The 23,296-nt window shown below is 39.5% G+C and overlaps 1 protein-coding gene across 2 annotated transcripts in view; it reads left to right on the plus strand.

Annotated features, from left to right (window-relative positions):
* The first annotated feature begins 6,339 nt into the window (after positions 1-6,339).
* NUP58 (nucleoporin 58) overlaps positions 6,340-23,296 on the plus strand; it is a 43,459-nt gene continuing 26,502 nt past the window's right edge. Inside the window, exons 1-6 of one of the 2 annotated variants that reach the window (XM_049867163.1) lie at positions 6,340-6,633; positions 11,362-11,504; positions 13,300-13,335; positions 15,909-16,058; positions 18,952-19,083; positions 21,698-21,808. In XM_049867163.1, the coding sequence (XP_049723120.1) occupies positions 6,527-6,633; positions 11,362-11,504; positions 13,300-13,335; positions 15,909-16,058; positions 18,952-19,083; positions 21,698-21,808 (679 nt within the window). In that variant the 5' untranslated portion in view covers positions 6,340-6,526. The remainder of the gene's footprint in view (positions 6,634-11,361; positions 11,505-13,299; positions 13,336-15,908; positions 16,059-18,951; positions 19,084-21,697; positions 21,809-23,296) is intronic. The other variant, XM_049867164.1, reaches the window with a different exon arrangement.

Below are 23,296 nucleotides of genomic sequence, written 5' to 3' on the forward strand. Positions count from 1 at the left end.
GTGGAGTTCGATGAGGGTCTTGGATAGGTATCTTCTTGTCTTTCATGATATCAGGGAAGTTTTCTGCCAACAAATCTCAACAATTCTCTCTGTATTTTCTGTTTGCTCTCCCTGTTCTGGTACTCCAATCACTCTTAGGTTATTTCTCTTGATAGAGTCCCACATAATTCTTAGGGTTTCTTCATTTTTTAAAATTCTTTTATCTGATTTTCCTTCAAATATATTGGTGACAAGTGTTTTTATCTTCAATTTCACTAATTCTGACTTCTATTTCCTCAATTCTGATCCTCTGACTCCTACTGAGTTGTCTAATTCTGAAATTTTATTGCTAATCCTCTGAATTTCTGATTGCTGTCTCTCTATAGATTCTTTAGCCTATTAAATTTTTCATTATGCTCTTGAATAACCTTAATTTTCTCCATTGCTTTATCTATGTGCTCCTTGGCTTGTTCTGCATATTGCCTGATCTCCTTCCTGATCTCTTGAACAGTTCTGTATACTAGTATTTTGTATGAGTCGGAATCGACTCGACAGCACTGGGTTTTTTTTTTTTTTTTTTTTTTTATTCTATCTCTGGTAATTCCAGGATTTCCTCTTCATCAGGAAGATTCCTTGATTCTTCATTTTGAGAGTTTGTTGAAGCAATCATGGTCTGCTTCTTTATGTGATTCGATATTAACTGTTGTCTCTGAGCCATCTGTAATTTATTGTATTAGTTTGTTTTAAATTTCCTTACTGTGTTCTAGCTTCTTGCTTTGTTTTGTTTTGATATACCCAAATAGGCTGCTTGGGTGAGCTAGCTTGATTATTGTAGCCTCTGAAGCTCTAATGTCCTGTCACCAGATGGCTAGAGCTGTTACCAGGTCTATCAGCCTAGGAGCCTATTCACTTTTCTTGTATGGATTTGGCTCAGGTATCCAGGTAGTTGGTCACCAAGTGTGTGGTGCAGGGTCTCACCTATGGTCTTGGAGGAGCAATGGTGATTGGTGTATGCACAGGTTTCTGGTTGCAACAAAAGGTCACACTCTGAGCAAAACAGGGGGCTCACAACTGTTCCCCAAGTGTCTGTGAAGAAGACGTGTCACTCTTCTCTAGAGCGCACAGGTGGGTGGGCTCTGCACCATACCATACGCACCCAATGCTTTTACCTGTAAGGACTAGGAGTTACCACTTATCCTTGGACCCCTGTCATGGGTGGCTAGGTTGCATGGGTGGAGCCTCCAGTCCTCAGGCCCCTGATGTGGGTAGGTGAGGGCCCTGCTTAACAGGCAGAGTGGTGTCAAACGTCAAAAACCTGCCTCTCCACTGCACAGCTGGAACTGTTGAAGTCAGACCTCAGGGACATATACCCTTGCACTGTGACAATGGTATAGCTGCTGAAATGGGGCCACACAAGTCCATGCAGGGGTGAATGGCATTCATAGTCTGTGGGCCACTTGTGCCTGGACAGTAGCCACTTCTGCCCTAAGTGCCCAGCTTGGGGGAGTCAGCAGATTATTTTTTTCCCCATTTGTTAATTTGTTCCTTCTCCAAGGTTGGAAGAATGGCTCAAAGTGTGCAGCAGGACCTATCTCAGGCCCAGGGAAATGGACCATCACTGAAGCCACCTCAGGGCCTGTGGCAGAGGGAGGAGGGATCAGATAAATGGGAGAGAGTTCTTTCGAAAGGGGAGCTATTTGATCTGTACAGTAAATTAGACACAAGCACTTATCTTATGCTGAGAGCACTGTTCTTTGCTGATTCCAGAGGCATGAGTAGACTCTGTGCCGTTGGCTCCCTGTGGCTAAGGAAACCACGTCCTGAATACTACTACCAGCCTTGCCACAGTCTTGCCAGCAGATCAGGGCTGAGGGGCACTGGTTCCTGCTGAGCCAGATCCACCAAATTCTCACTGCTTCTGATCCATCTCTCCCTCCCCCTGCCACTTAGTCCGATTTCTTAACTTTGTCTTTGATTTTCAGGCTCCTAGCTTGCCATATATATAATTGATTCACTTGTTTTTTTGAGTCTTTGTTGTAAGTGGGACCACCAGAAGCATCTGACTACTCTGCCATCTTGGCCCTGCCTCTTCAGGGTTTTCTTGACTGTAATCTTAATGGAAGCCGATCACCAGACCTTTCTTCTGTGGTATCATTGGCTGGGCTCAAACTGCCACCCTTTAGGTTAGAAGTCAATCACAAGTACCCAGGGGCCTTGACACAAATATAACCCCCAGTATTTCCTACTTCCTAGCCTTTGGGATTGTGTGTCAACTTGGCTGGGCCGTGAGTCTCAGTGGTTTGTCAGCCGTATGGTGTGATGACTTCCATGATAAGATTTGATATTGTGTGATCACCTCCATGATGGTGTCTGCTGTGAGTAGCCTGTTAATTTGGGGGAGTTTCCTTAGGCATGTGACCTGCATTGAATATGAATGGATAGTCTGGAAAGGCTTGGGTGCTTATTGCTCATGCTGGATCCTGCAGCTGGCTTCTGTCTTCTAGCCTCTGGTTCCTGGGATTTGAGCTGGCAGCTTACCTGCAGTCTTACCTGCTGATCTTGGGATTCATCGATCTCCATAGCTTGTGAGAAAGAGCCCTGATCTGTGACCTGCTGATCTTAGGTTTGCCAACTCCTGTGGCTACGTGAATCAGGGGAAACCTCTATCTTGACCTGCAGACTTGGAATGGTCCAGCATCTACAACCGTGTGAGCCATTTCCTTGATATAAATCTCTCTCTCTCTATATATATGTTTATAGAGGTTACTGGTTTTACTTCTCTAGAGAACCGAGCCTAAGACAATCAGGTTTCATTTCTTATAGCTACATTCCTTTGTTTCCTATCAATGTTTCTGCCCACTATTACACTGCATTCCTAATAGGTACAGAGATTGAGACACACCTTCAAGACCTTATCAATAGAATTCTATAAGGGTTGCTAGCATTTTATTTTGTCTAGCAAGATTTCTAAAAAGAAAAGAAATTATTACCATCCACTATCATCATGAGGCCGCCAAGGCAACTTTTTCATGTCCCATTCACTGCCCCCACCAATAGCAAAAACATAATTTCAAAATAAATGACTACACTGAGAATGGAACTAATTTAGCTTCATGGAAAATGCCTTCTATTGCTTTTATTTTTCTCATTTCTTGAGTCATGAATGAAAATTTCATTAGTAAACAGATAATTAGTATTCTGACCTGTGATAGTGAACTTTTCCTCTAGCTTTAGGCTCTTCCTTTCTAACATTTTATTTTGAAAATGTCCAAACCTACAGAAAAGTTGAGAGTAGTATAATGGACACCCATCTACCTTGCTTGTGGAGGTACCAACTGTCAACATTTAGTCACATTTTTATTATTGCTCTATCTCTCTATATTCATTTTGTGGTTGTCGTTGACTCTTTTGAGACTTTAATAGGATTTTTAAAGAAGAATGATACTATCTAAATCTTTCAAGCCAAATAAATACACCTCTTCTGGAAAAATTTACAAGACAGAGTCTGGAGGCAAATGCTGCATGTAGTTTCTGAAAGATAACCTCTCTCTTGAATATTTCAGAGGATCAGAACCATAAACATTACAGATCACTTTAAATAGACTTCAGATTCCCAGACACTTTCTGTGTTAAAACCTCTCAAATAATGCTTCTCAAAGGGCTCTCCTGATCTGAACACACTACTACTGCAAGGCTATTTAGCTCTTTAATGCAAATACAAACTGGAATTTTTTTTTACAGTGCTATTGCCTTTCAGCTAATTGTCTGATTATGACATTAACAATGTTATCATCCAGCAAGCAAATCAGCAAAATATGGAGTTTCTTAACAGAATGCTCACAATAAAAGAGGAGGGGAAATAAAGTAGCTTGCTATAGAATTCAGAATCTGAATCACTTGCTTCCTCCTTGGAAAGCAGTAATTCACACAGAACTGACACATGGGTCAGGTCCCATAATGTCCAAGAGTAATATTTGGAACTTCGTTTGTAATAAAAATTTGTCACTCACACTAGATGAGGAATGTTAAGCCAAATTACAGTGCTCCACATTTTTCCCTGGTTGGGGGATAGGGTTTAATAGGCACGAAGTTGAGGTTATTGCTATTTTACTGGCAAGTTTTCAGTTTCGTAACAAAAAATTGGGCCTATTAAAACTGTTTTCTTTGGAGAGGATGTAAAGTGTTTTCTTTTTTTCTTCTCCCTCTCTCTTTGCTAATAGGACAGACAGCCACAGGTATATAAGATGAGAAAAGGTCTTTCAGGTCCAGTCTTATGCTTGGTGCATCTGTAAACTGTGACAGATTATAACACTGTGCGTCAAATATTCCAATTTTCCACCATGCAGTACTTCTTCCTGTGGGATTTGGGATCATTTGTTACTGAAACAGAACTTAAACTGCTCTGCCAGATACAAGGCAGAAATGCCATACTAAAATTTTTATAAAATAAAATTGTAAGAATAGCTTGCGCATCAATTTGAATGGCTCAAAGAAACATAAACACCCTTTGTCTGAGTCAGGTTCCCCTATTTTAATTCTACAATAAGCTTTGTATTTCAAAAGTTTTAATTTATAGAATTTTTGCACTGATAGTACAGACAGTTCCTTTGTACTGTACGCCCAATTATTAATATGTTACAATAAAGCTAAAAACCCATTGCCATCAAGTTGGTTCTGACTCATAGTGACACCATAAGACAGAGTAGAACTGTCCAATAGAGTTTCCAAGGCTATAATCTTCATGGAAGCAGGCTACCATATCTTTCTCCTGCAGAGTGGCTGGTGGGTTCAAACTGCCTGTGTTGGATTAGTAGCTGAGCTCTTAACCACTGTGCTGCTAGGGTTCCATAATATCTTCCGACAGCTCCTCTAATATTTTTACATGCTGTTTCCGTCCAGGTAATCTTACATGTCTTATTAATCAACAAGTGCTTTTTAAGTGCTGGGGATTTTATTTGTCCTAATTTTATTTTGATATTCTTCAAAAATTGTGGAAATACCAGGGAATGAAATGACATAAGGAACAGCTTTCTTTCAAATGTCATCTGGTTGCATTTTTTTTTTTAGTCAAAAGGAAGTACATTTAAATTTTATATCTACAGGCTTCTTACTGGCCGTCCTATATCTGTCATTGAAAACGCTATCTAGATTACTGAAGCTCTAAAATTCATAATAATTTTTACTATTGCTCAATCACTGTGAATTTTTTTATACTATAGTTTAAATATATTTCCCTTTCATTTCTGTTTTATCATGTGACCTTCATAATGTTTAAAATGGTGTTTATCTATTTTTAATTCTACAAACAGAAGTGGGAGTGCCCAGTCTCAACCGGAGAAAGTGTTGCATTCACGGCAATTGTGAGAGAGGAGGTTGTACAGCTGGGTCGTGTTGAGAACTTTGCGTATTAGACTAAGGAGCCACTGGGAGTTTCTGATCAAGCGACTGCCATGGTGGCAATTATATTTTAGAAGAACAAATATGGTGGTTGCTAATGGGACGGATTTTATGGAAAGAGAATTTAGGTAGGAAAACCATTTGAGGAGGCGAAGGTAACAATTCGCGATGGAAAAAGAGACCCACATTATGACGGCGGAACCTCTATTGTACTATTGCTGAAGACTTCCCTGATCTTTCCCACAGAGGAGATATCTTCTTGGAACCCACAGTTTTCTGACGTTGGTCACGTAACTCTTAAATTTTACCTTACGTCATACTTGTCTGTATAGTGTTTTTCTCCTTTGCAGCTGTATAGGCCCTTTAGTAGGTAGCACAGAGGATATCGAAGCGGCGTCCCGGTTGGCTCTAGCTCCTACTATGCTGACACTACTGGTTGACTTGGCTAAACCATGAGCTACAGGGCCTTGGACAGTCCGTTTCCTCAGCACCACGAACAGAGCCAGCGCCCACACCTCCATCGGGCCGGTCCTAAGCCCTGTTGGTGACTGCCGTGTCCGACTATACGAAACGGTCCGCGCAAGCTATTGAGCAGAGTTGAAGCTCAGTGCGTTGAAGGGATGGGTGAATTATGATTTCCGAAATCGCTGACAGCGGTCAGCCAGTTCGCGGCCTTTGTCTCTGTAAAAGGAGGGACTTGGAGATGCTCTTTAGCGCCCTTCCCAACTCCGGAATTCTGCACATCCAGTAGGGAGGACATAAGCAATAATTGAGACGCCAAACTACAAAGTACAGACTGAGTCAGCACAGATACCAAAATAGAAGAACTAAATAAAAAATAGAAATGATTATTGGCTTTTAGTTTTTACTGTGGGCGCCTGCCCCTTTAAGGAAGTCGGTCGCGCGCTGTCCCAGCGTCCCTTGCGACGCGGGCTCGCTCCCGGCAGTGCGTGCGAGCGGCGAGCGACGCAACGGGCTGGTGCGTGCGTTGCTCCACCCCTTCGGCCTTGTCTTGGCCGCCGTTGGGGTGAGGTTCCCGCCAGGTTGGAGCTGGCGTGAGAGATGTCCTCCGCTCCGCCGCGGCGGTGAGGCGTGAGGAGCGGTCCCGACTCTTCCGGGTTGCCAACGGCCCCGGGCCCAGGGTGCAGCCATGTCCGGCGGCTTTTCCTTCGGAACCGGGACCCTGGGCTCCACCACCGTGGCCGCCGGCGGGACCGGCACGGCGGGCGGCTTCTCCTTCGGGACAGGGGCGGCTAGGTAACCGCGTGTACTCGTTTTTCGGGCCCGGGTCTTCGCCGGCGGGTTTCCCTGTTGGTCCCGACCCTCTCTTCCCGGTGGCTTCCTTCCCTGTGGGCTTACAGATATGCGCTTGCCGGGCCACCCGCTCGGTAGGCCGCCCGCTCGCGGTCCAGCCCGAGCCGTGCCCCGGCCTGGCAGGGAGGAGGGCGGACGGTCTGTGAGGTCTCCAGGATCGCGGGTGGTTCAGGCTTTGTTCCGACCGAGCGGGGCCTGGCTGGTTGACAGGGCCTGGGGTTCACAGCCCAGAGCCTTAACGAGGCGTCAGTCTTCAGGCATGGGATGAAGGTTGAATGAATGAATGAAATTACGGTTTATTGTAGGGTTTGACATGAAGATCTTTAACGAATGGAAATTGGTAAGGAGAACAATTAAAAGCGTCTTTCCGATAATTCAGATTCCACTGCAGTGTTACGGTTTTGGATGTTACGGTGCTTTAATGATTTCGTGGTTATTTTTAGCGAGCTTTTTAAGTTTTTTTTTTTTTTAAGGCTTTTTGCAGTATTTATTGGTGATAATTTTGTACGGTATGTGGGGAAATTGGAATATTTGACTAACAGTATCACGGCCTGTCACGTTTCATCATTGAGAACAATTTTCTCTCGATCACCAACGTATTGTAATTTCCCACATTGCCTTTCACTTAAATTGCAAAGCGTAGGTGACATATTCAGCGTTTTCTTGCAACCTGCGAGGACAGGTGTGACAAAAAGACAACTAGCAGAGGTTCGCAAAGATACAATTAAAACGGTGAAAGATGATTTTATGATGAGAGATTTAGCCCGTAGGCCTCAATCTTTTGAAGGTAGAGGCAGAGGAGTGCATAAAATGAAGTATGCATAGCATGAGCTACAAGATAACTCCTGGAGCTTGAAGGATGTGGTTGTAGGTTAAAAAGGCAAAAATATTTTGGGTTACGTGTATTTAAGGAGGGGGGAGTGCACCCCAGACTACACAGCCAAGATTAGAAATCTGGGGGTTTTCCTCTTTTTCTGGCACTCTATGCACTTAACCAGCAAGTCCTGGTGATTTTACTTCTGTGATTTCCGTTTTTTGTGCATTGCCAATGCCACCGTCCTGCTCCACGGTGTTGCATTCATAGAACAAATACTTACTGAACAAATTTCTATGAGCCAGGCTTTGTTTTAGGTGGTGAGATGAATAAGATTCTTGCTCTACTTAAGATTCCTGCCAGCTTTCCAACCAGCAACCTTTTTTTTTGCTAGATGAAAACTGCACCTGTATCTCCTGCATCAGCCTTTTTGCCACATGTAGCCAGAGATTTTCATTTTAAATGCGCTTTGCTACCTTTCTGTGATTTTCCATTACCCTTAAAATGAAATTAAATTTTCTTTTTCTTTTTTTTTTTTTACCATAGTCTACGAGGCCTGAATAATCTGGAATCCCTTTACTCATCTTGAACCCATCTTCTCATTTTAGTTTGCTCCCATTCATTGATCCAGGACCACTGTAAAAAAATAACATTTACATTACCACCCTGCTGGTATATACTGAGAAAGTGCTTGATGTCCAAAACCTCTTTATTGAGTAAAAGAATGATTAATATCTATTTTTTACTAACTGGAAACTTCCTGAGGGCAGGGTCTAATCTTATTTACCACTCCATCCTCAGTTCTCATGATGGTGTCTAACATATGAAAAGAGGTTTAATAAATACTTGTCAAATGCCTAAATAAATGAATTATTTGGTAATAAACTAGAAAAATCTACACAGGCTTTAAAAGGATTTGAATAAATTAATGACAGAAGACCTCTGCCCGTTAGAGTGCTAGATTGGAGACCTGACAGCTCCTGGTGCCGCTTGGTGATTTTGTCTCTTTCGGTAAGTCATTTTGGGTGACTTACTCTCCTGGCCTCAGTTCCCACACCTGGAAAAGGTGTATAATAACATACTTAACCTCAGAGGGTTTTTGAATGAGATAAAGCATGTAAAGTATCTAGCATCATGTACGTGCATCTTGGTAAACCAAGAAAACCAGACCCGTTGCAGTGGAGTCGGTACCAACTCATAGTGACCCTATAGGACAGAGTAGAACTGCGCCATAGGGTTTTCAAGGAGTGGCTGGTGGATTCGAACTGTCCACCTTTTGGTTAGCAGCGAAACTTAACCACTATGCCACCAGGGCTCTGCATCTTGGTAAGTGTTCAGTAAATGTTAGCTACTGCTTTTACTTCTAAGTCCACAGTTAATGTACTCTAAACTGAAAACCCAAACCTACTGCCGTTGAGTTGATTCAGACTCATAGTGACCCTATGAGTAAAACTGCCCCATGGGGTTTCTGAGGCTGTATTTGTTATACAAGCAGACTATCACCTCTTTCTCCTGCAGAGCAGCTGGTGGGTTTGAATCACCAGCCTTTTGGTTAGCAGCCAAGCACTTTAACCACTGTGCCACTAGGACTCCTTTAAGGCAGGCTGGAGAAGTTAAAATATCATTTCTGACTAGATGGAGTCAACTTTGCTTTTCCACAGTAAAAAAAAAAGTGAAATCACTGGCAGATAATACTGGGTCGAGGCAATAATTGGTTGGGCTTAATGTAGCTTTTGTTTTCCTTGAAGTAAAGAAATTTCACTGCCACAGAGAAATTTCTCTTTTGCTCCTCTGGTAGAGTAAGAAGGATTTTTTCTTTGATATATATATTTTTTGAGGATGTTTTGAACTTTTGTTATGAAATACCTTACAGTGCCTTCAGTTATCTTAAGTTGTCAAGAAATTTAAAATTTTTTAATTCATTGTTTAATAATACATACCTTTCACTGTATGTTTTTGGTATATTTATGGAATACAAGTAGGGCACAGCTTTAAAAAATGGGGTCATTCATTTGGGAGCAAAGGGAGCATAATAACCGTTTTTCTAATTTGATTTCGAAATTTGCTGAAATGTTTCTTAAAATACCATTTTAATTGTTCAGTTGATTAAATATATAAAGTTCTATGCTTTAGTTGTACTCCCTTTTTCTGCTCAGTATTGATAACCCATCTCAAGTGTTACCTCCTTAATAAGCTGCTCCCTCTCCATTCCCCTCAGCGAGTAGCTTTTCACCTCAAACTTCTGTTTTATGTTTGCCAGTGATCTGCATAAAGTGATTATAAGCTTGTTGAAGAGATAAATTTGTACTACTTGTATCATAATGCTTCCCTCCCCCAAACTCCCAATATATACAAAACCCGAATGGTTCCATGGGCTAGTTACAGAACAGATGAGATTTGGATGCAAGTAACTTGGAGAACTGTTCTACCTTGGATTATGGTTATTTGTGTTACTTATCCTCCTGGTAAACAACACGTTCCTTGCACGCAGGGGCTATCTTAGTCTTCTCTGTACCCCCTTGCTACTCCTGGCATAGAGCCATGTCTGCAATGTATTTAGTTGAATTTGCAAGTATTCCTAATGTTAACAGTAGTAACAACATTTGAAGTTAATTCACCCTGTGTAATGTCTTAATCTTTATTAAAAACCCAATGAAGTGGGTACTGTTTTTCGTATTTTGCCGTCAAAATGGAAAGTGGCAGAGCTGGTACTGGAATCATCTTAACACTACCGCTTCCTCTTTAAATTGAAACATCTCAGAACTTTTAAACTTTTTTAAAACTGACATTGGATTCTCTCAAGATGATTATATCACTATGACGGGCAAGGATAGATGTAATAAAGGTAAATACATACTGTAAATGAGATTTTCCATTGTGTTGTACATGTTGTTACAGTCTCTTGCATGATTTTTAAAGTGTTAGGCTGTCAGCATGTTTTGCTTAGTTTCATAATTTGCCCTCTCACCTATATATATTGTTGTTGTCAGAAGCCCCAAGTTCTTACTGCTTCTTTGGTGGCAAGATACCAGACCATACCCCTCCCCCCATGAGTACGGTAATAGAGCAGGAGAGGTTGGGAAGACAAATTAGAATGACTTTCTGTTTCTGGGTATGTTTTACTTTATTTTAATTGTTATTCGGGGGAAGAACAAATGAATTTAGAAACTGCTTAAATGGTTCAAAAAGAAAGTGATCACTATTCATAGGATTTCCTTCTGGCCATTTTAAAATATGCTAGGTTTCAGTCACAGAAAAAAATTGGTGAAAGCAGAATATCTGTGACCCTTACCTGGTTATGACTAATCCTAACTGCTTGGACTGAAATTCTGATTCCTATGGACTGCTTTTCATGAAGATTGGTATTTTATTTTTTAAGAATATTTTTACATACTCCTTTAAAAAATTACCTATGAGACCAAGCAGTCAACAATTACTGTAAAACAAAACTGAGAATGTAAGGGAGCAGGGAAACTAGATTAATGTAAGTAAATGGAACAACCAGAATGGAAATAATGAGAATGTTCATACATTGTAAAGAATGTAACCAATGCCACTGAACAGCTTGTGTAGAAATTGTTGAATGGAAACCTAAACTGCTGTGTAAATCCTTTGCTGAAAACACAATACAATTTTATTTAAAAAAATAATAATTTTACATGCACATTTATATTTAAGGAAAACAGAAAAATACTTGATCTTGGTTAAAGGTAAATTTATTGTTGGTTCATTTTGGATCTAATGAAGGTGTATTATATATGTTCAACAAAGAAAAATAATTAACCCTGAAGAGTTAATTTTTGTTTTTGTTAAATATTAGCTCTAGTAGACTTTTTTGTTTTGTTTTTATAAACAAGTAACCCTTCCGTGGGGCTCAGTTTTGGAACTCTTGGAAGCACTACAGCTCCTGCAACTACATCTGCGCCTTCAGGTGGTTTTGGAACTGGACTTTTTGGATCCAAACCTGCCACTGGGTTCACTCTAGGAGGAACAAATACAGGTAAGAAGGAGTGTTGAATTTTTAAGAAGTAGGCTTAGTATATTTATTCTTTTTCAAGTTCTGTCCTGTGTCTCCTTCCTTAACAAGGATTGTCACTGTAGAGAATCAAAAGTGGTAAATCTAAAAAACAGTAATTACTAAGATGAGAAGAAATATGGGGATTTGGAAATAAGGGCCAATGATATGGCCTGTTATAGGCTATGATCTCCTCTACAAAACACAAACACATCGATATCTCCTTTCTTTCAGTATAATGAATTAAGGTACTTTAAAATTTTAAAGATTACATAATGTAGCATTTTACAAAGTATTGTAAGTGAGGATTGTTAAGTCAAGTTTCCTAATTTGGAACATTAACTAATTTAACATAATAAGGGACAGTCAGCATCCTACTTTGCCATAACATTATAGTACATCCCTAAGAGAACTTGTTTTAAATTTTTGTGTTATTAAAACAATTGTTTTCTCTCAACCCACCTGGAGCAAAGGAGAATGAAGAACACCAAAGACACAAGGTAATTATGAGCCCAAGAGACAGACAGGGCCACATAAACCAGAGGCTATATCAGCCTGAGACCAGAAGAACTAGATGGTGCCTGGCTGCAACTGATGACTGCCCTGACAGGGAACACAAGAGAGAATCCCTGAGGGAGCAGGAGAGCAGTGGGATGCAGACCTCAAATTCTCATAAAAAGACCAGACTTACTGGTCTGACTGAGACTAGAAGGACCCCAGAGGTCATGGTCCCCAGATCTTCTGTCAGCCCAAGACTGGAACCATTCCCAAAGCCAACTCTTCAGACAGGGATTGGATTGGACTATGGGATAGAAAATGATACTTGTGAAGAGTGAGCTTCTTGGATCAAGTAGACACATGAGACTTTACGGGCAGCCCCTGTCTGGAGAAGAGATGAGAGGGTCAGAAGCTGGCCAAATGGACACGAAACTAGAGAGTGGAGGGAAGGAGTATGAGTATACTGTCTCATTAGAGGGAGAGCAACTAGGAGTATATAGCAAGGTGTATATAAGTTTTTGTATGAGAGATTGACTTGGTTTGTAAACGTTCACTTAAAGCACAATAAAAATTAAAAAAAAAAAAAAAACAGTTTTCATGGGAAAGGGCAAGAGGTGAAGGAGTTGAAGGTTTCTGGTATATATTTCAATAGTAAAAAGTTTTTGTTTGTTTTTTAAAAATACCTACAGGCATTTTGTTATTATAAGCTAAAAATAACATTTCACTGGAATAGACCATTTAAGAATTTGCTTCCTTATTTACTTTTTATTCTGCAGCACCAGAACCCTCTTGGCCTTTGTTACTTGCTTTTGCATTGACCATATAGCTTTGACTGCAGCGCATTTCATAACCACGCATAGAAAATGAAAGAACTGCAGGGTAAATAATGAGCAGGACAACCAGTCAGCTCCGGGAGACAGCGTTGTGTTCCTCTGCTTTGCTTGGAGTCGCTTTTTCTCCTCCCGCTTAATTTTGTTAAAAGCAATTGTGTTGTCAGCTGCCATCAAGTTGGCATTACGAGCAAGAGTTACTTGTATTTTGTAAATCTTATTTGGTAGTTAGGGGAACACTGGGTTATTTGGTAGTTAATCAAATTATAAACAACCTGGGCTGTAGGAAAAATGTATTACTTAGTGGTTATGGTGGAAGATACTTGTGATACGTATTGGTCTTATTAGAAATGTTACTGCATCCTGAGGGTAAGTCTGAGTCTTTCCCTTACGATAAATAAACCAGAAGAATGCCTTGTATTGATGATTAAATTTTCTCTTTTTGTCCCCAGGAATAGCAACAACTATTTCTACAGGATTAACTCTGGGTAAGACTTTTTGAGGAAAGATCCCAGATGTGTGATTTTCTAATAATTGAAATTAATTGAGTGATCCTTCTCTTTTCTTTGTCTGATATTGCACAGAGCAGTATAGTAGAAAGCATATAAGGAACTGAATATAGATCACAGGTATTGAATGACCAAAGAGGCTTTCAGTATTTGAGTATTTTAAAAGGTTCGTAACTCTATATGATCTTTTTTAATTAAAAAAATTTTAACTGTAGAAATGACTTTTCATATGGATATTTATTTCACCATTAACTTTTTTGAGTCATTTTTAGTCCTTTTTGTGTTAAAAGCAGCAAACTAGAAGTCAGAAGTCTTAAGAGTAGCCCTAGTTTTAACTAAATAGTTGTAAGATCTTAAATAGCCATGCAATTTCTAGGGCCTTTTAGTTATCTATAAAATGAGACTGTTAGTCTAAAAAGTTTTTCTTTTCCTCCAGCTCAGAAACATGGTTGCTCATAGTGGCATGCTGAGAGAAATGGGAGTAACTGTCTTGGATAAGGATAGAAGTAAATAAATGTGAAAGGAGATGAGAAATGAAAGGACATTAAGGAACCTTCTATATTTAAATCAGATTAAGGAGTGACAGACTTTTTCACTTGTATGCCACCCATTACCAACAGAAAACAATCTGTTTACCTTTGGACAGGATTGGCTACAAATTCAAGGAATTTGACCCTCTTGTTTTTTGAGTTCAGAGCACCGTACTGTGGCAGGAACTTCCAGTTGTAGCCAGGGCAATTTAGAAGCATAATTTCTACCTTCTTTCCTTGAGTGATTTCAGGAGAATCCAAAATGGAGGTCACCCATACATTTATTCGCTGAGTAGTTTTTGAGCAGCTACTACATTCTTGCTGTGTGGCCTTGGGTATAGTTACATATCCTTTCTAAACTTCAGCTTCCTCATTTATAAAATAGGAATGATAATGGTGATGAGTAAATGAGCAAATACATATAAAATGCCCAGCACAATGCCTTGGACATTAAGTACTAGCTGCTGGTGGATGGAGTTGGTAGTAAGGATGGTGCTGATGGTGATGTCGGAGACTTCTAAGTACATCAACAGGATCCAGTCTGTGGTGAGCTAAAGGGGACAGACATGTGTTTTAATGTTTCTCTGTAATCTGGCCAATAAATGCCCTAACAGATGTATGAAAGACACTGTGGAAGGCAGAGGAAGAACAGAGCAGGAGTTTATTTTGAGAGTAGGAAACATTATTCCAGACAGAGAAGTGGAAAATGCAAAGGCCCAATCATGAAAGAGGTCAGCAAAATATGAAAAATGTTTTCTTCCGGGAGCTTAGGATTCAGGGAGGGAATGGTAGGGAGAGATGAGGTTCTAGGGGCAAGTTGGGACCAGATAGTAAAGGGTGTCCCTTTTTTCAAGATAACTGAGATGGTTCCAAGGATAGATGAGAGGTTGGAAGGACTGATGGCAGAGCTACAAAATGGTTCTTGAGAGCGGGAGAACCTGATTTAGGATTTTTGAGGCTGCCTGGAATCCAAGGATATTTCTGAAGCAGAACTGACAGGATTTGTGACTAGCAGAATACTGGGAAGGAGAAGATGTCAAGGATAGTTGTGGCTTCTGGCTTGAGCAACTGAATTGACAGTGAGGAATTTAGGAATTCCTTTTTTTTTTTTTTTTGGTGGGATGAGAGGTTACCTCTGGACATATAGGGGTCCAAAGGGACATCAAGGTGGAGATAGCCACTGGGGGACTTGAATAGATACAGACTTAAACTCATGGACCTGCAGTTGAAATTACGAAAGTGGGTGGATCATCCCGCAAGTAAAGAAGCAGGAATGGAACACTAGGGTATATCATGTAAGAAATGAACCAGAAAAAAAAAAAAAAAGAAAAACCTGTTGCTATTGAGTCGATTCCAACTCATAGCGACCCTATGGGACAGAATAGAACTGCCCCATAGAGTTTCCAAGGAGCACCTGATGGACTCGAACTGCTGACTTTTTGGTTAACAGCAATAGCTCTTAACCACTATGCCACCAGGACCTCTAAGAAGTGAACAGAGGAAGAATATCTACGAAAGGGGACTGAAAATGCTTAACAAGGAGGAGTAGAAAAAAGACTGGAGCTAATAGAAACCTAAAAGCCAAGAAGGAAGAGAATGTGAAGGAGTAGAGATGGTTATTTAAATAGTCTTGGAAAAGAAGGATCATTTTTCTACTTAAGACAAGAGGGAAGGAGAGAGGATAAACACTGTTCTAGGAAAATCTAGGAGTGGAATTGAAGTTGGATTGTAATATGACTATACTGGATTCTTTCTTGCTTTTTTTAAAAAAAAATCTAAAAGGCCAGTATTTTTTAAAATATTCACCATGATTTAATCCCAACTGTGGTATTTTTTTTCCTCACAACTACACAAGTACGTATACCCTTGCTCTTACTATAGAAAGTAAGAACTCAAACTTCTGAGGATCCTGATAGAAACTGGTAAAATACACATATAATCTATTGTCATCAAGTCAATTCTGACTCATAGCGACCATACATATACTTCAGGTAAAATGAGATTTTTTTTTTTTTAAAACAGGAGCACCAGCCACTACATCTACATCTACAACAGGTTTTAGCTTAGGATTCAGTAAGCCTGCAGCATCTGCCACACCATTTGCTCTGCCGATTGCTTCTACCTCAGCCAGTGGTCTCACTCTTTCTTCTGCTCTGACATCAACTCCAGCAGGTGAGGCACAATGGGAAATGAAGTTGCATTTCATGGTTAAAGTTTTATTTCATTTGGTTAGTAAATAAAGGTATCCAAGTTCTCTTTTCTATCTTTTTAAGCATAACTTTTTTTTTTAGTTTGGGGAAATTTTTAGTTCAGTTATTTAACAGTTTTGACGACTAAATTTTTGACTTGTGAAGAAGAAAAACCAGCATTCGGCATTTAAGAGGCCATTTGGGGATTTGGTCAATATTTACAGAGCAGAGCAGGGTAGAGGGTGCAAGAGGTAAAATCTACAGCTATTAACATCATCTTTGTTTTTAAGGAATAGTTCAGTCACAGGGAAGGGTACAGAGTTCACATAAATCGTGCCTGGCTTAGGATTCATTTAATTTTGAAAGTAGAGTTGGTAGCTTGGGTTGAAAACTTTTTTTAAATTTACTTATTGTTCTTTAGATGAAGGTTTACAGAAGAATCTAGTTTTTCATTAAACAATTAGTACACATGTTGTTTTGTGATGTTGGTTGCCAACCCCACAACATGTCAACACTCTCCCCTTCTCGACTTTGGGTTCCCCATTACCAGTTTTCCTGTACCCTCCTGCCTTGCCCTTGGCTGGTGTGCCCATTTAGTCTCGTTTTGTGTTATGGGCCTGTCTAATCTTTGGCTGAAGGGTGAACCTCATGAGTGACTTCATTACTGAGTTAAAAGAGTGTCCAGGGGCCATATTCTTAGGGTTGGTTTCTTCCGTCTCTGTCAGAGCAGTAAGTCCGGTCTTTTTTTTTTTTTTTTTTTTTTTTTTGTGAGTTGGAATTTTGTTCTGTATTTTCCTCCAGCTCTGTCTGGGACCTCTATTTTTTTTTTTTTTTTAATTGTGCTTTAAGTGAAAGTTTACAAATCAAGTTAGTTTCTTACCTAAAAATTTTTATATACACCTTGCTACATATTCCCAATTACCCTCCCCTCCATGAGGCAGCCCGCTCCCTCCTTCCACTCTCTCTTTTCCTGACCATTTTGCCAGCTTCTAAGCCCCTCTACCCTCCCATCTCCTCTCTAGGCAGGAGATGTGGGACCTCTATTTTGATCCCTGTTAGAGCAGTCGGTGGTGGTAGCCAGGTACCATCTAGTTGTCTGGTGGAGGCTGTGGTAGTTGAGGTCCGTCAGTCATTTGAACTAACATTTCCCTTGTGTCTTTGGTTTTCTTCATTCTTCCTTGCTTCAGATGGGGTTAGACCAGTGGAGTATCTTAGATGTCTATTCACAAGCTTTTAAGACCCCAGATTCTACCAAAGTAGAATGTAGGCCATTTTCTTTATAAACTATGTTCTGCCAATTGAGCTAGATGTTCCCTGAGACCATGGTCCCCATAGGCCTCAGCCCAGTAATTCAGTCCCTCAGGGAGTTTGGATGTGTCTATGGAGCTTCCATGACCTTGCCTTGTGCAAGTTGTGCTGACTTCCCCAGTATTGTGTACTGTCTTACCCTTCACCAAAATTACCACTTACCTATTGCCTTTTTAGTGTTTTTTCATCCCTAACCCTCCTCACCCTCATAACCATCAAAGATTGGTTCTTTTTTTTTGTGTAAACCTTGAGAACTCTATAACTGTCCAGAATTGGTTGTCAGGTACGGTTCTAGTATTACACAAGGCCCTTATTTCTGTCACTGATTATTTCAGGTATGTATAATTTTGTCTTTAAGGAGCAGTTTTTCCGCAGAGCCACGGAAATCAGTTTTTTAAAGTTATTTGTATTTTTCTGTGGTATTCCTAAAAATAGTGTTGCCAGTGGAATACTGTGCATCAATAAAGAACAATGATGAATCCATGAAACATTTCATAACATGGAGAAATCTGGAAGACTTTATGCTGAGTGAAATTAGTTGCAAAAGGACAAATATTGTATGACCACTATTATAAGAACTGGAGAAATAGTTTAAACAGAGAAGAAAATATTCTTTGATGGTTACAAGAGGGGGGAGGGAGAGAAGGAGGGAGAAAAGTTTTCACTAATTAAATAGTAGATAAGTATTATTTTAGGTATAGGGAAAGACAACACACAATACAGGAGAGGTCAACACAACTGGACTAAACCAAAAGCAAAGAAGTTTTCCTGAATAAACTGAACACTTGGAAGGCCAGTGAAGCAGGGGCGGGGCTTTGGGGGCCATGGCTTCAGAGGATGTCTAAGTCAATTGGCATAATAAAACCTGTTAAAACATTCTGCATCCCACTTTTGGAGAGTGGTATCTGGGGTCTTAAATGCTAGCAAGCAGCCAGCTAAGATGCATCAATTGGTCTCAACTCACCTGGAGCAAGGAAGAATGAAGAGCACCAAAGACACACGGTAACTATGAGCCTAAGAGACAGAAAGGATCACATAAACCAGAGACTACATCAGCCTGAGACCAGAAGAAGTAGATGGGACCCGGCCACAACCAATGACTGCCCTGACAGGAAACACAACGGAGAACCCCTGAGGGAGCAGGAGGGCATTGGGATGCAGACCCCAAATTCTTGTAAAAAGACCAGACTTAGTGGTCATAGTGGGACTAGGAGGACCCCGAAGGTCATGGTCCCCAGACCTTTTGTTAGCCCTGCAGACAGGGATTGGACTGGAATATGGGATGGAAAATGAAAACTGGTGAAGCATGAGCTTCTTGGATTAAGTAGACACATGAGACTGTGTTGGCATCTCCTGTCTGGATGGGAGATGAGAGGGCAGAAGGGACCAGAAGCCACCAGAATGGACACAAGGAGAGAGTGGAGGGAAGGAGTGTGCTGTCTCATTAGGGGGAGAGCAATTAGGAGTGTATAGCAAGGTGTGTATAAATTTTTTGTATGAGAGTCTGACTTGATTTGTAAACTTTCATTTGAAGCACGGTAAAGGTTTAACTATCTCGTCTTTTATAGCTTCCACAGGATTTACTCTAAATAATTTGGGTGGAACAACAACTACAACTGCATCAACAGGCCTTTCTTTAGGGGGGGCCTTACCTGGTTTAGGAGGTTCGCTTTTCCAGAGTACAAATACAGCAACACCAGGTAATTTATATTTATTATCTAGAAATAATAAATATCTGTACTTAGTTTTACTTTGTCCTTCTGAGCAGATCACTTTGTCGCCTTAACCTGTACTTCTTCCTTCTAGTATGAAAGCTGAATTATGTTTTTCATATGTAATTGGACATCTCAGTATTTTAGAAATAAGCTTTCCTTTTTCTCAATATTGATTGGCAAGATGCAGAAATACCAAGAGGGACCTCTTTAAGAAATCAGTATATATTCTAGAGAAACTTGTCTTTTTTAATAAATGGTGGTTGAATAGTCTTGGATCATTTAGAGCCTAAATTCTTTTTAAGCTCATTTGTCCTTTTAAGCCGGAATTCTTGAAATTGCTGTCCATTATAGGAAAGGGTATTAGCATGTTTTGAAGGCAAGATTTTAAAACACAGATGTTAAATAATTTCATTGTAGTCTTTAGATAAAATACTACAGTATTGACTTGCTTGGCAGAGAATACTGAATTAATATTTTGTATTTTCAGTTTGATTTCTTTCTTTCTTTCTTTTTTTTAAATATGCCTAATGCTAAGGTTTTGCTGATGTTTTGAATAGTGGCTGTAGCTAATGCCGATATAAAGAACAAGTGGCTGTTTTAAAGGCATTCTAAACTGTAGATGTAATTTAATGAAATTACAGTGTCTGTATTGTACCATTTGGGACGTTCGTATTTTGAAGAGTCAGTCAGGCTTCATGAGTGAGAAAAGCTCCTTTGCTAGTTGAATAAATTATGTAGCCACTGCACACAACAATGTAATGTCAAGAATTTCTGTTTAACAATTTAGAGATTTAGAAAAATGAATGCATATTGAAATCATAGGCTAATTTATAATGGGTATTTAATTTTGAAAGTTTTATTGAGCGCCTAAAATGTGTCTGCTACCTGGGATGTGTGAGAGGAAATGAAAGAATCTGACTTGATGTTTTCTCTTAAAGAAGCTAGGATGCTTTTATATCTTCTATTCAGATACTAAATTTGGTAGAGAAGATTCCAATCAGTGGAAGGTGAGAAAATAAGTCAGGATAATCAGACCTGTAGAAATTTGTATTTTTGGGGGTGGGGTGGTGGGGGGTAGATTTTACCTATAGAAATTTGTAAAATTTGCATTATTTCAAATACTTATCTTTGTCCTTATCTAATTTTGTAGGTATTCAGAATCCCTACTAGTCACCAAGTCACTAGAGAACTATAACATTATTTCTTTGCAGGATAAATATTTAAACATACTTCACAAAGATTATATATAAGTTCTTTTTACTGACTTTTTAGGTATGCCTTGAGTTTTGTTAGACTCCTGAGACAATATTCATTGCTTACTTTGGTTATATTAATTTAATGGTGCCATTGACTTTTTATTGTTATTAAAAAATAACAAACAAACCCACTGCCATCAAATCAGTTCCAACTCATAGCAACCCTATAGGACAAGTAGAACTGCCCCCAAAGTATTTCCAAAGCTTTAATCTTTATGGAAGCAGGCTACCACGTCTTTCTCCCACAGAGCAGGCTGACCTTTCAGTTAGCACCTGGGTGCTTAACCAGTATACCACCAGGGCTCTTATTGTCATTTATTAAGTTTTTTGTCAGATTACTAGGATTTGAACCCAGTTTTCAGTTATCCCATGCTCTTAACTAGTACAGCCTTCTGTTTGCTCTGTTCTTAAAATAGATATCATTTTGTCCAAGAAGAACCAACAGTTGATTTGGGAATTTATAGACTTACATAAATACAGATTAGTCAACATAAGATCTTTGAAATTTCGCTACTTGATTCATAAGTATACATTAACGACTTATGGTTAGCTATAGTGTGGCCCCTTCGATTCCTTTTGGCAATGGGATGGGATTGAAAGAAATTAATGAAATTTACTCCTTTATAAAAAAAAATTTTTTTTATGAAAATAACCGTTGCCATCGTCAGTCCTTACTCATAGCAACCCTGTAGGACAGGGTAGAACTGCCTCATAGAGTTTTTTAGGCTGTAATCTTTACAGAAGCGGACTGCCATATCTTTCTCCTACAGCGCGGCTGATGGGTTCAACTTGCTGTCCTTCCATTTAGCAGCCAAGTGCTCCCTGAAAATAACTAGGAGTATGAAATTTGATATTTGTTGAACTGTATGTAGGACTTCTAAATTACCAGTTCTTTAAATCTCATGGATAGTATTTCCTTTACATTGTACTAAAATCTTAAATATCCAAACTAGATTATTTTAAAATCATGCAAAATTTAATGCATGATTGGAGGACAAGATGTTTTCACCTGAAACTGTGCAAATTAAAACTGCTTTTATAGAGGGTGGTTTTAAAACACATTATACCAAATAAAAGTTGAGTGTCTTCATATTGAATTAACAAATACATCCTGCCTTTTTAATAAGGAAAAATCACATAATCCAAACTATGTGTACTATTGAATTCAAGCAAGAATGTCTGTTTTTGTACAAAACCTGCTCTAGACTTGTTTCTTGTCATTTTCCTAAATTGAGTATGAAGAAAATCTGGGATCCAAAGCATTTGAGTGTCCTGGTCAGCAGTGGGAAATTTTTATAAAGTCTTTCAATGAACTTTGTAAACGATGTTTGGTTTATTTGTAGGACTTGGACAGAATGCTTTAGGCTTGACTTTGGGAACTACTGCAGCTACTTCAACTGCAGGGAATGAAGGCCTTGGTGGCATAGATTTTAGTAGCTCATCAGATAAAAAGAGTAAGTAATGTTGTAATTTTATGTGTTAACGGTCCTTTGAGGGAACTTTTAGGTTACTAAAAATTCCTGTGTCTGGAAGATCAGTAGTTATACATTCAGTATTAATGCTTTTAGTTTGTTTGCAGTGTCATTAATATTTCACAGGTTGTGTGTGTATTGTGCATTTAAAATTTTGTTTTGGAAAATACTTAGATTTGTATATGTCTTACACAGCTATCTTAATATGCATGTTAATATATCCTTTTAAATTGGGATCATAATATATGCATTGTTTTTGTAATCTGGTCTTTCTCGTGTGAGTATATGTCAGTATCAGTAATTTTTAAAAACATTTTAATGCTGATAGTATCAATTTTATGAATAGATAACAGTTTAGTGGACCATTGTCTTATTGTTAGGTATTTGTTTCCAGTTCTTTCATTCTGTCACTGTATTGGACATCTTTATATAGAGAGACAACGTGATATAGTAGTAGTTAAGAGTATCAGTAATTAAGAGTGACAGCTCTATAGCTTAATTGCCTGGGTTCAAATCTTGGCCCAATTACTTATAAACTGTGTGACCTTATTTGAGTTATTTATCCTCACTGTTCCTCAGTTTCCTCATCTGTAAAGTGGGGGGAAAATGACTTCATTGGGTCTGGTTTGAGGATTGTTGTTGTTAGGTGCCATCAAGTTGTTTCCGACTCATAGCAACCCTGTGTACCATGGAACGAAACACTGCCCAGTCGTGCACCATCCTCACAATCGTTATGCTTGAGTCCATTGTTGCACCCACTATGTGAATCCATCTAGTTGAGGGTCTTCCTCTTTTCTGCTGACACTGTACAAAGCATGATGTCCTTCTCCAGGGACTGATCCTTCCTGAAAACATGTCCAAAGTATGTGAAACACAGTCTCGCCGTCCTTGCTTCTAAGGAGCATTCTGGTTGTAATTCCTCCAAAAGAGAGTCGTTCCTTCTTTGGGCAGTCCATAGTATAGTCAGTATTCTTTGCCAAGACCACAAGTAAAAGGTGTCAATTCTTTGGTCTTCCTTATTCATTGTCCAGCTTTCGCATGCATATGATGTGATTGAAAATACCGTGGCTTGGGTCAGGTGCATCTTAGTCTTCAAGGTGGCATCTTTACTTTTCAGCACTTTAAAGAGGTCCTTTGTGGCAGATTTGCCCAAAGCAATGCATCTTTTATTTCTTGGCTGCTGCTTCCATGGGTGTTGATCGTGGAGCCACGTAAAATGAAATCCTTGACAACGTCAGTCTTTTCTCCATTTATTACGATGTTGCTTATTGGTCCAGTTGTGAGGATTTTTGTTTTCTTTATGTTGAGGTGTAGTCCATATTAGAGGCTGTGGTCTTTTTCTCTTCATCAGTAAGTTCTCTTCACTTTCGGCAAGCAAGGTTGTGTCATCTGCATAATGCAGGTTGTTAATGAGTCTTCCTCCAGTCCTGATGCCCTGTTCTTCTTCATATAGTCCAGCTTCTCAGATTA

This window comes from Elephas maximus, chromosome 23, assembly GCF_024166365.1.
Source record: "Elephas maximus indicus isolate mEleMax1 chromosome 23, mEleMax1 primary haplotype, whole genome shotgun sequence".
NCBI classification, from domain to species: Eukaryota; Metazoa; Chordata; class Mammalia; order Proboscidea; family Elephantidae; genus Elephas; species Elephas maximus.